The sequence below is a fragment of the Lemur catta genome, chromosome 2 (genome assembly GCF_020740605.2).
Source record: "Lemur catta isolate mLemCat1 chromosome 2, mLemCat1.pri, whole genome shotgun sequence".
NCBI classification, from domain to species: domain Eukaryota; kingdom Metazoa; phylum Chordata; class Mammalia; order Primates; family Lemuridae; genus Lemur; species Lemur catta.
This window is the reverse complement of record NC_059129.1, coordinates 46847522-46861314: the sequence shown is the minus strand read 5'-3', so window position 1 is coordinate 46861314 and position 13793 is coordinate 46847522. Positions and strand designations below refer to the sequence as shown.

Genomic DNA, 13793 nt, shown 5'->3' with positions numbered 1-13793 from the left:
CCTCCTGGGGCTGTAGGTTCATTCACTCTCCAGGCCCTGCTGCTAGTGGAGATGCATAATTTCCCTGACTCTTCCTTGGGGTCCCTCTTGAGCAGCGAGCAGCAGCCCTGGAGCTTGGACAGGCTGCGATTAAACAAACCCTCTTTTCTCCCCTCTTCTTTGAGTAGAGCTTCCTCCCCTTCACCTCCGGCCCAAGCTGTTTCATCCAGGCCAGTCCCAGACCACAAAGCACTGAGGACAAACAGCAGCAGCCCCAGCACAGAGCCACACAGGCATTAAAAATATGTTTATCTTTAATGATCCAAGATTCTGCAAGACACACTGATATACCCAGAATTGGGTGGAAACACAGCATCTCAGCAGTGCTGCCGCCAGCCTGGGGGTGGGGGCTGGATGCTGGCTGAAGGACCCCCACGGTGGAGTCGGTTCCAACCTCTCGGGAGTCTCAGTGCCCTATCTCCATGGAAACCAGTCTGGCACTGGGATGGGGCCCTAGGGAGCCTGCCTGAACTCTGAGAGGTATTTTCCATTAAAAACAACCACAGATGCCCTCCCCCGCCCAGAGTTACTGCCCAGCTTCCCCTCCTCCCTCTCCGCCTCTGCCAAGATAGAGAAAATGGAGTGACCACATAAGGACAAACAAAAGCAGATTGTACCTCCTATTGGGGAAGAAAAAGGGAGGGAAAGGGTAGCAAGAAGCTACATCTCCTGCCCAAAACTCTCCCAAGACCCTAGGGTGGCTATGGCAGACGGTGGTATGTGTCTGCCCGGACCCCGGGGGTGCACTGTTACTGAGGGGCCGCTGCTGCTGGGGGAGAGAAAAAGGCAGGTCCTCAAGGCCGTATCCTGCCCTCCAGAGCTGCCCTGCGTTTGGATCAAAAGGGACTAGGAGGCAGTCACACTCAGGACCAAAGATAGCTGCTCCCTGGATCCTAATGTGCTGTCAGAGACAGGGGGCCCACACTCCTCCTTCCCAGCCTGCTGGGACTGTCAGAGCTCTGGGCTGGGAAGAACTCCAGGGAAGGCCAGGATAGGGGGAGGCGACAAGAAAATCTCCTCCAACTTGGCATCAAAACAGCAAGTTCAAAGAAACAAAACCTTGATTTGTACAGCAGCTACTCCTGGCCCGCTCGTGACAGTGGGTCTCCACCCACTCAGGGTTGGCCCAATAAAAAGCTGGGCAAAGCAGCGGCCTGGCCTCCCTCAGGGGCAGTGCATGGAACTCAGAAAAGTGAGTCTACAGGATGCAGGAGAGAACGGCAGAGCTCAAAGCTCTGCCACTCTCGGACATGTCCACCAGCTCCATGTGCCCTGGGCACTGACCTCAAACCTGCCTCAGGAGCAGCCTCCTTCCGGCTGAGTCCTAGAAGGGGGGACAGATCCCAGGCGGAAGGTGTCCCAGAAGGAACATGTGACTGTCCGCTGAAGGCCCCAGACTGAGCTCTTCAGGGTCTGGAGAGGAGGCCACCACCCCCGATGGCCGGGCTGCAGTGCTTCCCAGTCCCTTTCCAAGAGAGGGAAGAAACCAGCACCGCAGGCCCCCGGTGCAGAGCACCCTGTCTCAGGGAACGACGACACACTCTGCAGGGGTGGGGTGTCCCAAGGCGCTCAGGCGCTGTGTCTGGATGAAGGAGAGGACGTCTTCCTTGGACAGCTTGTCCGGGTCCTGGGGCTTCTGGGAGTCGTGCACACGGATGCCGTCTCCCCACTCCCAGAAGAGCCGGCCATAGTAGCAGATGCTGGGAAGGAGAGGGACGGGAGAGGTCAGGACTGTACCCAGGTGGCACAGCACTACGTGTTCCTAAGTGGGGGGAAGAGAGCGGCAGGTGTCCGTCAGTGACTCTAGCTGAGGGTCTTCACTCTGGCAGCCAAGAGGTACCCAGCCGGCCCCAGCTGCTCCTCTCTGCCTCCCAGAACCAACTTTTCCCCACAAACAGATGTTGCTGCTCATTGTATCCAACTGGATTCCTACAATTACTGATAGTCCTCGTTTGTCTGTGCTGTCTAATAGAACAGTGTTAGTGTGGTGACAGAAACAAGTGTCAGTGACTAATTACAGGTACATTAGGGCTGCTGTGGGAACCCATGGCCCACAACCTGGCAAATGGACGCTGGGTTCTGACGTGGGACAGCTGGGGCCTTGAGCCCTCAGCACGCTCCCAGCACCAGGCCAGCGTCAGACGCATGCGCGCAGCGGCTGCTCTGTGGGGAGATGCGCTGCCCAGACGCGACCTTCAACCAGGACCCCCAAGCATCACAGCAGGTCAGGGCCTCACTGCCTCCACTGAGCTTATTCCCAGGCCTAGCCCCACGCAGGGGCTGCTGTCCCCGCCTCTGTGGGGACGAGGGTGCTCAACAGGAACACAACCTGGCTCAGAGGAGCCCCTGCGAATGCCTCGGGAGGGCCGGCTGGCTGGCTGGCATCCCAGCTGAAGTCCCAGGGCTGCTGAGGGGGCCACTTACTGAAATGGGGCAATGGAGTCTGCAGGGAGGTCGTAAGTAGAGCTCTTGGTTTTCTTGTTGTAGAAGAACTTCTTCTTGTACTTTTTGCTGAATCCCATAGTCCACGGCTCTGACAGGAGAAAAGGGGAAGAAGCCCAGAAAGGACACCAAGCACCCATGAGGGATAGGCCCAGCGAGCACAGGGACATGGCTGCCTCCAATCCTGTTCATCCTGTTCCCACCTCCCCCAGAGCAGGCAGGGGACAGTCCATGAGGAAGCAGCCTTCATGACCAGCCCAAAGGGACCCCGAGGATGACTAAGAAAATAACTTCTCAACAACCCCTCCCCAGTCCTGACAACGTGGCATCAGGGTGACATTGCTAGGACTCGGGCAGAGGATGCAGGACTCTGTTAGCAAGAGAGCACTGAAGACAAGGGGGTGCAGATGGACAGAACCTCAGCCTGACTTTCCGGATGTGCTGCTGTCTACAGAGAAGGCCCTCGTCCTGCGGTGACAGCACCATGTGTGCATATCCAGGCTGAGCTCCTCTCTCCCCACCCCCAACCCAACTTCCCTACGCCTCTGAGACATGCCAGCCTGGCTGCGGCCCGCCTTTGTAGACAGCCCTGAGCTCCGGCTCAGGCAGGGTCTGCGCCTCCCTCTGGCTGGGAGCGCGAGGGAGGGGGCAGGGCAGGGAGCATCACTCAGCACCCACCATTCACTGTCCTGACGATATAGAGGCCCGTGGGCACAAAGTGCCGGTCGTCACGCCCTGTGTAGCTGAGCTTCGGGATGCCGCTGGAGCCCTTGATGATCTTCATTTCTAACCTGATTTCCCCGAGTAAGGTGCACACGGGTTGCGCACATGTGCGTGTCAGAGAGAAAAAGCCCAAACGTTAGTCTTGGCTAATATCAAAACCGTAACAATCACAGTATTTTATCCTAGTTTGACATAAGAAGAAACTGAGGCACAGGGACGAGTTAGTGGCAGTGCTGGGTTTAGAACTCAGGTTCTGAACTACCCCCAAAGCCATGGAGGCAGGGGGGTAACAGATGACCCTGCTGTGTCCCAGCTGTTTGGGAAGTTTCAGGGTGGTACTAAGGGTGAGATGGGAAACCCGCGGCAACACCGCGGCCTCTAATGAGTTAACAGTAACAGTAACATTAACAGTAACGCCTCCACTAAGCACCCCAGCACCCCGCACACTGCTGAGAATGGAGGGAGCGCTTATGCCCCCTCCACCCCTCCAGGCTCAATCTCTCTCTCAGCACTGGGAGCTGGGATTTATGGTGTTTCAAGCAGCTTTTGCTGCTCTGCCCCTCGCAGGGACAACCGTAACTATTACAGCATCGATGAGCCCGTATTTCTGCCTGACACACACCCGCCCTGCTCCCCTGACAGGGTGCTGAATCAGCTCTCAGCCGGGGGCTCCCGGCTGCAGTGGAGCCACATGGAGGCAACCTGGGTGCGGGATGGAGAGGCAGCCTCGGGGCCGACTCACCACCCTACCCCAGCCCATCTCTACAGAAACAGGAAACGAATCCTGGACACGGCCATGCCCCCCACCTCTGCTCCGCTCCAAACCTGAGCTGCGCTGGTTGAGTCACTCACCTGACAAAAATCTTCTCCATCTCCTCCAGCCTGTACACCTCCTTCACCCTGCGGGGAGAGGGACGGAGGCAGGATAGGCAGAGGCTTCCTGGGGGGCGTTCTCCTCCAGGAGGCCGCACCTGTCCTTGCCCTCTGCCTCAGGCCCTCTCTGCAGCCACCCAGCCCACCAAGATGGAGGATCCTACACAGACCAGCCCTAGGCCTCAGGGCTGCCAGGCAGCATCCCAGCCCTGCCCAGGGCAACTGGGGAGTGCAACTATGGTTACTCGAAGACAAGAGGGAGAAAGGAAGAAAAGTCTTGGCAGACAAAGATGTCTCTGCCGGCCTTCCTACCCCCATCTTCACCATCACCAGAGGTCAGAACACAAAGGACAAACCTGGTCTGTCTACATGGCTTTCGGCCTTTGTAAGGCAGTTATTTCTAAATAGTCCTAATAGTCCTACTACCCATAGTGGTTAGTGGGAAGGGGACCCCTACCCAGGATGAGGGCTTCCGCCTGATGCCCAGCCCTCCACCTCTGGGGGGCCCTGAACGTGCCTTGGGAACTGCTACTCGGTGAGGTTCCCAGAGACCAGCAACAGACCACAAGCAGTGGAGGCCAGGTCCCCGGGAGCCACCCTTCGGGACCTAGCAGACAGGACTTTTAAAGTGCAGACAGAAATTCCTTTCAGACTTTCACATGACATCTATAAAGTGTATTCTTAATACTGGATTTAATTTTAACTAAGTAAATTGACATTAAAAATAATAAAAATGATTTTGATAAAGTATAAACAGACACTTAAGCCACATAAAGCCCCAAGGAGCAGGGCTAAGCAGTACCTTTTGGTAATAAACTCAGCCCTTGGCGTACCCTGGAAAAGTCTGCTCTCCGTGTGCCTTCTCCCTGACTCTGTTCTCTTCCTCCCTTCCCTCTCAGGGGCCTGGAATTTTCACACTACCTAACATGACAACAAGCCCTGGCCTCTCCCCAAGTACTGAGGGTCCCACTCCCTCAAAGCATCCTTCTTTTCATGTTCAAAATTCCCATTCCCTCAGCACCTTTTTCATACCTGAAAACAATGAAAGGCCAGGTGACATGCTAATGACACTCAAGTGTGAATGGTGACTCCTGAGGTGTGTTAGCACTCTCAGAAGGAGGTTCCCCCATGTGCCAGGCAGGATAGGGAGGCACTCTGGGGAGTAGTTACCCCTAAGCACCCCCAAACAAACTGCTCCTCAAGGGCAGCCTTATCTCTAACACCAACGTCGCCTGTTCTCGCCACTCAGCCCTCCCGCCCCTCACTGGACAGAAGTAGGCATCGGCCAGAAAGCAGCATCAGGAAGGGGAGCTGGGAGGGGAGCGACCATATGCTCACCTGATGGGATTCATGTCAGGCCGACTAGGCTTGGAAACGGCTTTCACAAATTTCTCAGCAAGCTGAATTCTACAATCCAAACAGAGTCTCTCAGAGGCAAGCAAGGGTGGCTCCACCAGCACCCCTGTCCCCAGGGCATTTTCACGGCACAAGTGGGAGAACCTCATGAATCTGCGATAAAACTGCTCCAAGACCACCCATGCCCTTCAGGAAGGCCACCCTGCCCTTCTCCACGGATGTCTTTATTCATGCCCTCCCCATCTCTGCACTCTGACTCTAGTTACACTGTGTTGTTGGTTTCCCTGAAGTATGCCTTTAGTTGTGCTCAGTCACCTCCGCTAGAACGTCATGCATCGTCTGTGCTGTGTGTGCCCTGTCACTCCAAACCACAGACACCACAGTGTACCCACTCAGATGAACCAACTTAAATGGGAAAGCTCAGACACAGGACATTTTTTTAGAGGAGTCTTCCCTCTTCCCACAAGGTCATTCTTGCTCAACCTTAACACAAATATCACCTCAATCTGAGCAGCTGTGGCAAAACGGAGTGTGTTGGTATCTATGACAGCCAAGGCTCAAGCCCTGGCAGACTCTGAAGTGCCAACACCCATCTCTTACCCTGCCCTTAGGCTGGCCAGCGGGTGCGAGAGGGAAACTCTCAGGATGGCCACAAGCAGAGACGGCCTGGGTGAGGGGCCGAGCCTGGGAGGCTGCTGCCCACAGAGCTGCCCTGACCTCCCCCCACCCTCCCTACCCCGGGGCCCAGGGTCAGACCGCTGGTTAAAGTGCTGCTCCCGAACATCGCTGCCATTGAGCACGAGGACATCGAGGATGTGGATGGCGCTGATCTTCCGCTGGGCCTTCCCCTAGAAGGACAAGTACACTGTCCACTCTGCTGGGCAACAGCCTTGGCCCACACTGCCCACCATGGCGTGTTGGCCTCCATGCCACCTACGGCTGGGGGACGGGTGGGCTCTAAACACAGGGTATTTCTCTTGCCTCCCTCCTAGCTGATTCTCCACACCAGACTGACCTGAGCTTCTGAGTGGGGGAAGATCTGTGGCTTTGGATGATGAGCCCTTGAACCTCAAACCCATCAGGGCTGCTGCCACAGTGCTCCAGCCAGGGCCCAGCTGCCCACGCTTTGCCAACCGTTCCCACTGTCTATTCTGAATGTCAGCCATATAGCTATAATACTCAAAGCTCCTGGGAAATAACAAGTCTCTTCTTTCCCAAGGGATCCCTGGTCAAAAATTCAATCAGCTGCTAAAAAAATACCCATCAGGCCCGCCAGGGCCCTCAATGCACAGAGATGATCGAGATCTCCTTCAACACATATAGAGACTGTGCTCCTTCTGACCTGAATCTGCCGTGGCTTACAGCAACTGCTCGAGGAGGAGGAATAATTACAAAACCCTTCCTCAGCCCTGAGCCGTTAACACATGCACAGTGTAACCAAGTTAACTCAGGGCAAAGGGCCAGGCTCAGCAGTAGCCCAGTCCCCTTGCTGCAGGGCCAATGCCTAGGCAGAACCATCTCTGACCTCCCCTTTCAGCTCATGCACAATTTCCACAGAGAGCAGAGTGTCCCGGGGCAGTTCTGTCTTCAGGTCCAGCTTGACCCAGCGGTCTGACTGGCGGCCATCCCACGTGTAGATCTGAGACTTCTGTAGGCAGAGAGAAACGGCTGGGTCAGAAGATTGAGGGGTAAGAGGCTCAGTTCTCAAAAGGGCTTTTAGCTGGCAGCTAGAAGCTGATGGGGCTGGGAAATGTCCAGAGAAAATGTCTAGGAGAGATTAAGTTTATTATACTTCAGCGATCATGACAGCACTGTTCTCCACTGCCTCAGCAGGAGAAAAGCAGTGATCTGGCTCAGTCCTGTTACAGGAAGGAAACAGGCCCAGGGCACCATTCAAAAGGCCTAAGTCCACGATCAGTGGCCCTGAAGAAAGATCCGGCTTGGTATGTGTCTAGGGTGCGTTTGGTGAAGGGTCCAGAGAACAGAGGAGAGAGAAAGTAAAAGGAGAAAAAGACAAACCGTGAGAGGACACAAAAGTGGTAATTAGGGAAGAAGAGATCAAATTATACAGAAAGACAAGTCAGAGTTGAAAGAAAAAGTAATGACTTTACCCAATTAACATGAAGAACTTGCCAAGGCTTTCCCTCACCTCATTTTACACTCCAAGGGGCCAGGGCAAGGACAGAGGGTGTCTTTGCAAGACGGGATGGCAGAGGGTGGTGGTGGTGTTGCAAAGAAACGGCTGCATGGGCTCAAGCCAGATTAGCCTGCTGACCATGCTGCCAGCCCGGGAAGCTCCGTATCGTAAGAAAAGCAGCAGTGTTCCCTTTAGCAATGCACAGAGTCAAAGAAACAAAAATCATGAGTAAGTGAAAGAATGAATGAATGACACTTGGCAAACTCAGAGGAAGAAAGGAAATGAAGTTTCAAGAAACACCTTCACTCGGGTCAAAGCCCCGGCTCCTTGGTGCCAAGAGAACATGCACGGAGTGGCAGGCAGCTGGCCAGATTCCCACAGAGGGCGATTCTGCCATCCCAAGCTGGGTAGGAAGCCAGCTGCAGACTCACCCCCAGGCCAATGAGGAACTTCTGCTCGCTGCCAGACACCATGCAGCGGTAGTCGAGCACAGGACGGATCTTCTCCAGGGTTTTAGAGGTGAGTAGCGTGGGCTTGTAGCTGAAGATGTCGATCTCAGTGCCCTGCAGCCGCGGGTCAGAGAAAACACTACTGGGTTGGGGCAAGGGATAGTCACACAGTATGGGTGCCTGTAGGGGCCTGGGGCAGGCTGGGAGAGGCAAGGGACAGGAAGCACTTGCTCTCTGAAACATGCTCCGCTGCACTCCCTTCTCCACCTAACCACACACTAAGGGAGATCTATTTCCCTCTGCTTGGAGTGTTTCTGTAGGACCTATTAAGGAAGGATGGGAGAAGAAAGAACACTGAGTTCCCACATATAGATTGATTTATCAGGGCTGTAAGAAAATGTCACAAGAATGTAAAAGCCACCCCTTCAATAAAATTGAAGGCAAGGGTTCTCTAGAAGTTGGTTTGAGAGTGGTTAAGTGATCTCTCTATCCCATTCAGAAAAATGTACACATGCTATTCTTTTGAGACTATCTCGAACCTCAGTCTCCAGTGCCTGACCCCACAAAACCAGCATAATAGTCCATGATCTAGGCCAGATTTAAGTGAAGCCCAGGGAAAAGCTGGAAGTTGTGTGGTAGGAAAAAAAACAGCAGAACTCTACTCTGAGGACCAGCTCCTCAGAAACAGAACAAGGAACCAGGGATTAGGCTAGCCCCACAGTGGGCTACCCTGGCAGATCCCTTCCCTCTGCCCAGCTCCCCTGTCTATAGTCTTCCCACATTCCATGTCTCTTCTGCAGGCAAATCCCACAGGACCCTGAACTTGCCAGGGCATGACAGCCAGCACCAGGGTGGCAGGAACACTGAGCACAAGCACAGCTCTGGACAAGAATCTTCAGTCGGCCTGAGGTGCTCCTCGGAGAACTCAATACTCTGTACCACAGGTTCCCAACCGCAGCAGCCTCAGAGCCCAGGAGGGGACTTGCACAAGCCCCCTGGAGGACACGCATCTAGGGCCTCAAGGATTCTGTCTACATCTAGAGATAGGCCTCCAACTTCTTACTTTTACCATAGATGCCAGACTTACCTGGATTAGCTCAAAGAACTTAGATTTGGGGTCTGAGGAAGAAGGAGCAACTCGAGCCTGGTCCGGGATCTGAAACAAGACAGCAATGAGTTTTGATTTTCAAATGCCCTTTTGACCAAGACTAGCAGTGAGGGTATGCAGATGAGGGGACAGGTTCAGACTGGGGAAAAGGAAATGGCACATGACAAAGGAGACTGGAATGAGGGGGATGCAGGTGAATAATTCAGTCACTGTTCCCTTTCAGACCCTGTGGTAGCACACCCCAAAGACCACAGAGAAAGGGAAGTAGCCACAATGAAGCCTGTCCACCCACCACCCCTGTCCTTTCTGACCCAGCTGCAGGGCCAAACGGCAGTGAAAGGGCCAAGGAGGTAACGAGGAGCAATGCCGAGCCGTCTACTCTGGGTGCTGTACGGCAGCAGACATTTTCAGGTGGGGGGCGACCTAAGGCCGTAGGGTTGGGCATCAATCCTAGTCTTCTCTACAGCTTCCCTGCCTTGGACCCACAACGGGCTGAACGAGATGCTCACCCCCCAGAGGCGGAGGCACTCTTTCCGGATTTCTGCCTGCCGAGGCTCACTCAGGGTCCTGGGAAAATGAAGCCAGTAAGTGATTCAAACCTCCAAGAGGCACAGGAGTGTGGCCCTGTGCACCCCTCAGAACCCCACAGGGAATGAGGAGGGAATGAGGGAACACGTGCGCGCACACTGAGGCCACGCCGCTACTGGCCCAGGGTGCTTACTACACTCTCATGGCTCTCCTCTTGCAGACGGGAGCCCAGGTGTGCACGAATTGGGATTACCTCCCCTTCCCACCACAACAGGAAGGGAAGAGCACCCTCCCGACCACCTAGATGCCAGGGTCCCCACACGCACTCCCCTTCCAATCACCCATCAGCACGTTCTGGCTTCCCCTCTGCTGACACAGGCCACATCCCGACGGATGCTACTACGCCCCACAAAGCTGAATTAGCTTATGGTCACCCCCTACCAGAGGCTTTCCCCGACCAGTCTGCCTTTCCCCTTTCGACCACTCTTTACTCTGGGTTCCCTGAATATGATGTATTCCACTTGTGCTATGCCACTCTACACCCTCCGATGCACTGTTCATAACTTGTCCTGTATCCTTTTCCCGAGTTACTCTTATCTGTCCAAAGACAATGTTGAGTATCTGAGGACAAATTTCATGCCATATACTTCTCTGGTGTCCTTCAGAGATCACAGCAGAGTGTAAGATAAAAGAGTAGGTGTTTTTAAATGTTTGCTAAGATGAAAAAAAGAACCAGTTTGAGGGAGGAGCAAAGTAAATCTTCCCTTAAATAAGTGAATTCTGAAAAGTGGGCAACACTCACGTGTCTTGAACAAAGGCATGGATTTTGGCCAGAGCTTTGATCTGCAGACTACAGTGGCTAGGAGAAAAAAAAAATTATTTGATCCCGAGATTACCAAAAAAGACAGCCAAAGGACATCAAGTCAGAGAAGTTTAACCGGAACAGTAGCCATCTACATTTGGGGGAGGGGCTGGAGAGCTGACAGAGAACTACCTCCCCTGCCCCCACTCCCAAGGTGCAGTTATACGCGGCTTAGTAGAGGGTAGAGCAGCAGAACCGAGTAAAATCCTCCAGACATGCAGATCCCAAGTCCTACTAAAAGGAAAGTCTGATCCCACCCTTAAATAATTTGAAAGTAGTGGTGAATTGATTATTTATAAAGCCACAACAAAGCCCAGACCCAGTTCAACTAACTGACCACACTGACACAATTCGTCTACACTAACAGCCACCCTTTCTACTTCAGTCTCCACTGCTCTTTTAAACACAATGTCTGGCACTTAAAAACAATTATGAGACATGTTATGAAGACAGAAAATGTGACCCATTGACAAGAGGGAAAGGAGTCCAACAGAACAAAACCCAGAGATGGCCCAAATGTTGGCATCCTCAGCTAGGGCTGTTAAAATAACTGTGATAAACATGTTAAAAGATCTAGTGGAAAAGGTGGATGACATGAATAAAAAGATAGAGAATTTCAGCAAAGATATAGAAACTATACTTTCAAAAGGCAAATAAAAACTTTAGAAATGAAAAGTATTATATTAGAGATGGATCATTATTTTGATGGGCTTTAAAATACTGAACATGGTAGAGGAAACAATCAGTGAACTTGAAGACAGGTGAACAGAACTGAAACTGAAACATAAAGAGAAAAAAAGTGAAAAAAACTTGACAGATCAATTTTATTTTTATTTGGGACAATAAAAAAACTGCTTAACATAAATACAAATGGAGTCCCAGAAGCAGAGGAAAGAATAAAAAAATATCGACAACATCATGGCTAAGAAATTTCCCAAACTGATGAATGAAATCAATCCACAGATCCAAGGTCAGTGAACCACAAGCAGAATAAATACAAAGAAAACCACACATAAATATATCAAGGTCAACCTACTAAAAATAAAGAGAAAATCTTGAAAGCAGCCAGAGGAAAAAAGACACATGACATATAGGAAAACAATAAGAATAATGGCTGACTTCTCATCAGAAACAAAGAAGGCAGAGAACCATGAAATAGTATCTTTAAAGTGCTAAAAGAAAAAAAAACGTCAACCTCAAATTCCATATCCAGTGAAAATATCCTTTAAAAATGAAATGAAAATAAATACATTTTTAAATAGACAAACGCTGAAGGAACTGGTCTCCAAAAGACTCACACTACAAAAACAGGCTAAAAGAAATTCTTTAGTCTGAAGGGAAATGATTCCAAATACAAATCTGGCTTTATAGGAAGGAACGAAGAACACCAGAAAGGGTAAATATGTCAGTAAATAACTAAGGGGCTTAAAAAAATTAGATATATATGTGTGTGTGTATCTTTAAATCTCCTTAAAAGACTATAAACTGCTAAAAGTAAAAATACAATAATATAAAGTTGGGTTAATAAAGCAGTAGAATATTTTTGGAAGGCAGACTGATAAATCAAAGATGCATATTGTAATCTCTAGAGCAACAACTAAAACATAACACAAAAGACATTAAAAAAAAAACCCAAGGAGATAAAAAGAATACTAAAAAATACTGAATTAGCCCCCACCCAAAAAAAAGGACAGAAGAAAAGAACAGAGGAACAAAGAGCAGACAGAATAAAGAGAAATCCAACAACCAAAATAGGGGATTTAAACCTCAACATTAATAATTACACTCAATGTAAATGTACTAACCACTCCGATTAAAAGGGCTGAGATTTTTATCCAGACTGGACACAAAAAGGTAAGCTTTAACTACATGTATCTACAAGAAACACATTTAATCATAAAGACAAAGACAGAAGGACAGAAAAAGCCCATGCAAACACTAAGCTAAGGAAAGCTGATGTGGCTATATTAAAATCAGACAAAGCAGACTTTAAGACAAAGAGTATTACTAGAGATAAATAAGATTATTTCATAATGATAAAAGGTCCATTCATTAAGAAGACATCTTAAATGTGCACATGCCTAATAACAAAGATCCCAAATAGATGAAATAAAAACTGACAAAACTAAAGGAAAAACAGACAAATCAATAATCTTAGTTTAACAGCCCTCATATTAATTGATAGAATAAGTAGTCAAAATATCAGTTAAGATATAGATGATCTGAAAAACACTATGAACCAACTTGACCAAATTAACATTTATTTGTAGATCACTATACTGAACAGTGACAGTTGGAATATTCACCAAGATAGAGCATATAATGGGCCATAAAATAAACCTCAATAAATTTCAAAGGATCAAAATCATAGAGTACATTCTGTGTGAATGAAGAGGTTAAATCTAATCAATACCTTGAAAATTCCAAATTATCTGTATAGTAAATACCACACATATATATAATCCATGAATCAAAGAACATATCACAAGCAAAAGTTTAAAAATGTTTAAACTATATGATAATGAAAAGACACATAACAAAATATAGGAGATTCAGCTATAGTAGTCCTTAAAGGGAAACTTGTAGCATTAAAAAATTATATATATATGAGTGAAAAGAAGCAAGGTCTAAAATCAATGTAGCTAAAAAAAAAGAAGAGTAAAGTAAGCCCAAAGTAATTAGAATGAAGGAAATAAAAATAAATGTGGAAACTCATAAAAAGAAAACACAATAAAATCAACCAGGTAAGAAGTTCATTCTTTAAAAAAAAAGATTAATAAAAGTGCTAACTTCTAGCAAAACTGGTTAAGAATAAAAGAGAAAACATAACACCAGTATAAAGAATGAAAAAAGGAATAGTATTAGAGTTCCTACAGGCACGGAAAGAGAAGGTGACATTATTAATAACTTCATGCCAATAAATTCAATGCCTTAGATGAAATGGACAATTAACTGAAAAACACAAATTCAGTGAAAACACATATACACACAAAAAAACCCCAGAAAATCTAAAGAGCCCTACATCTATAAAAGATTAAATTTTTAAAACTTCCCATAAAACAAACTCCAGGCTCAAACAGCTCCACTGGTGTATATTCTATTAAAGATTTAAAAAATAAAAACTACCAATCTTATATAAATTATTTAAGAAAATTAAAAAAGAAATATTTCCCAAGCCATTTTATGAGACCAGAATAACACTGATACTAAAACCAGACAAGGACTTCAAAAGAATACACAACTAGAGACTAATATTCCTCATGAACATAGACACAA

The 13793-nt window shown here is 49.0% G+C and overlaps 1 protein-coding gene across 1 annotated transcript in view; it reads right to left on the bottom strand.

Annotated features, from left to right (window-relative positions):
• Nucleotides 1-275: 275 nt before the first annotated feature.
• The window catches only part of CMTR1 (cap methyltransferase 1), a 48100-nt gene continuing 34582 nt past the window's right edge, over nt 276-13793 (bottom strand). Inside the window, exons 14-24 of the mRNA XM_045541878.1 lie at nt 10458-10514; nt 9637-9694; nt 9107-9175; nt 8002-8133; nt 6959-7081; nt 6190-6281; nt 5416-5484; nt 4057-4104; nt 3160-3272; nt 2464-2572; nt 276-1739 (exon numbers count right to left, since the gene is read on the bottom strand). Of these exons, the coding sequence (XP_045397834.1) occupies nt 1562-1739; nt 2464-2572; nt 3160-3272; nt 4057-4104; nt 5416-5484; nt 6190-6281; nt 6959-7081; nt 8002-8133; nt 9107-9175; nt 9637-9694; nt 10458-10514 (1048 nt within the window). The 3' untranslated portion in view covers nt 276-1561. The remainder of the gene's footprint in view (nt 1740-2463; nt 2573-3159; nt 3273-4056; nt 4105-5415; nt 5485-6189; nt 6282-6958; nt 7082-8001; nt 8134-9106; nt 9176-9636; nt 9695-10457; nt 10515-13793) is intronic.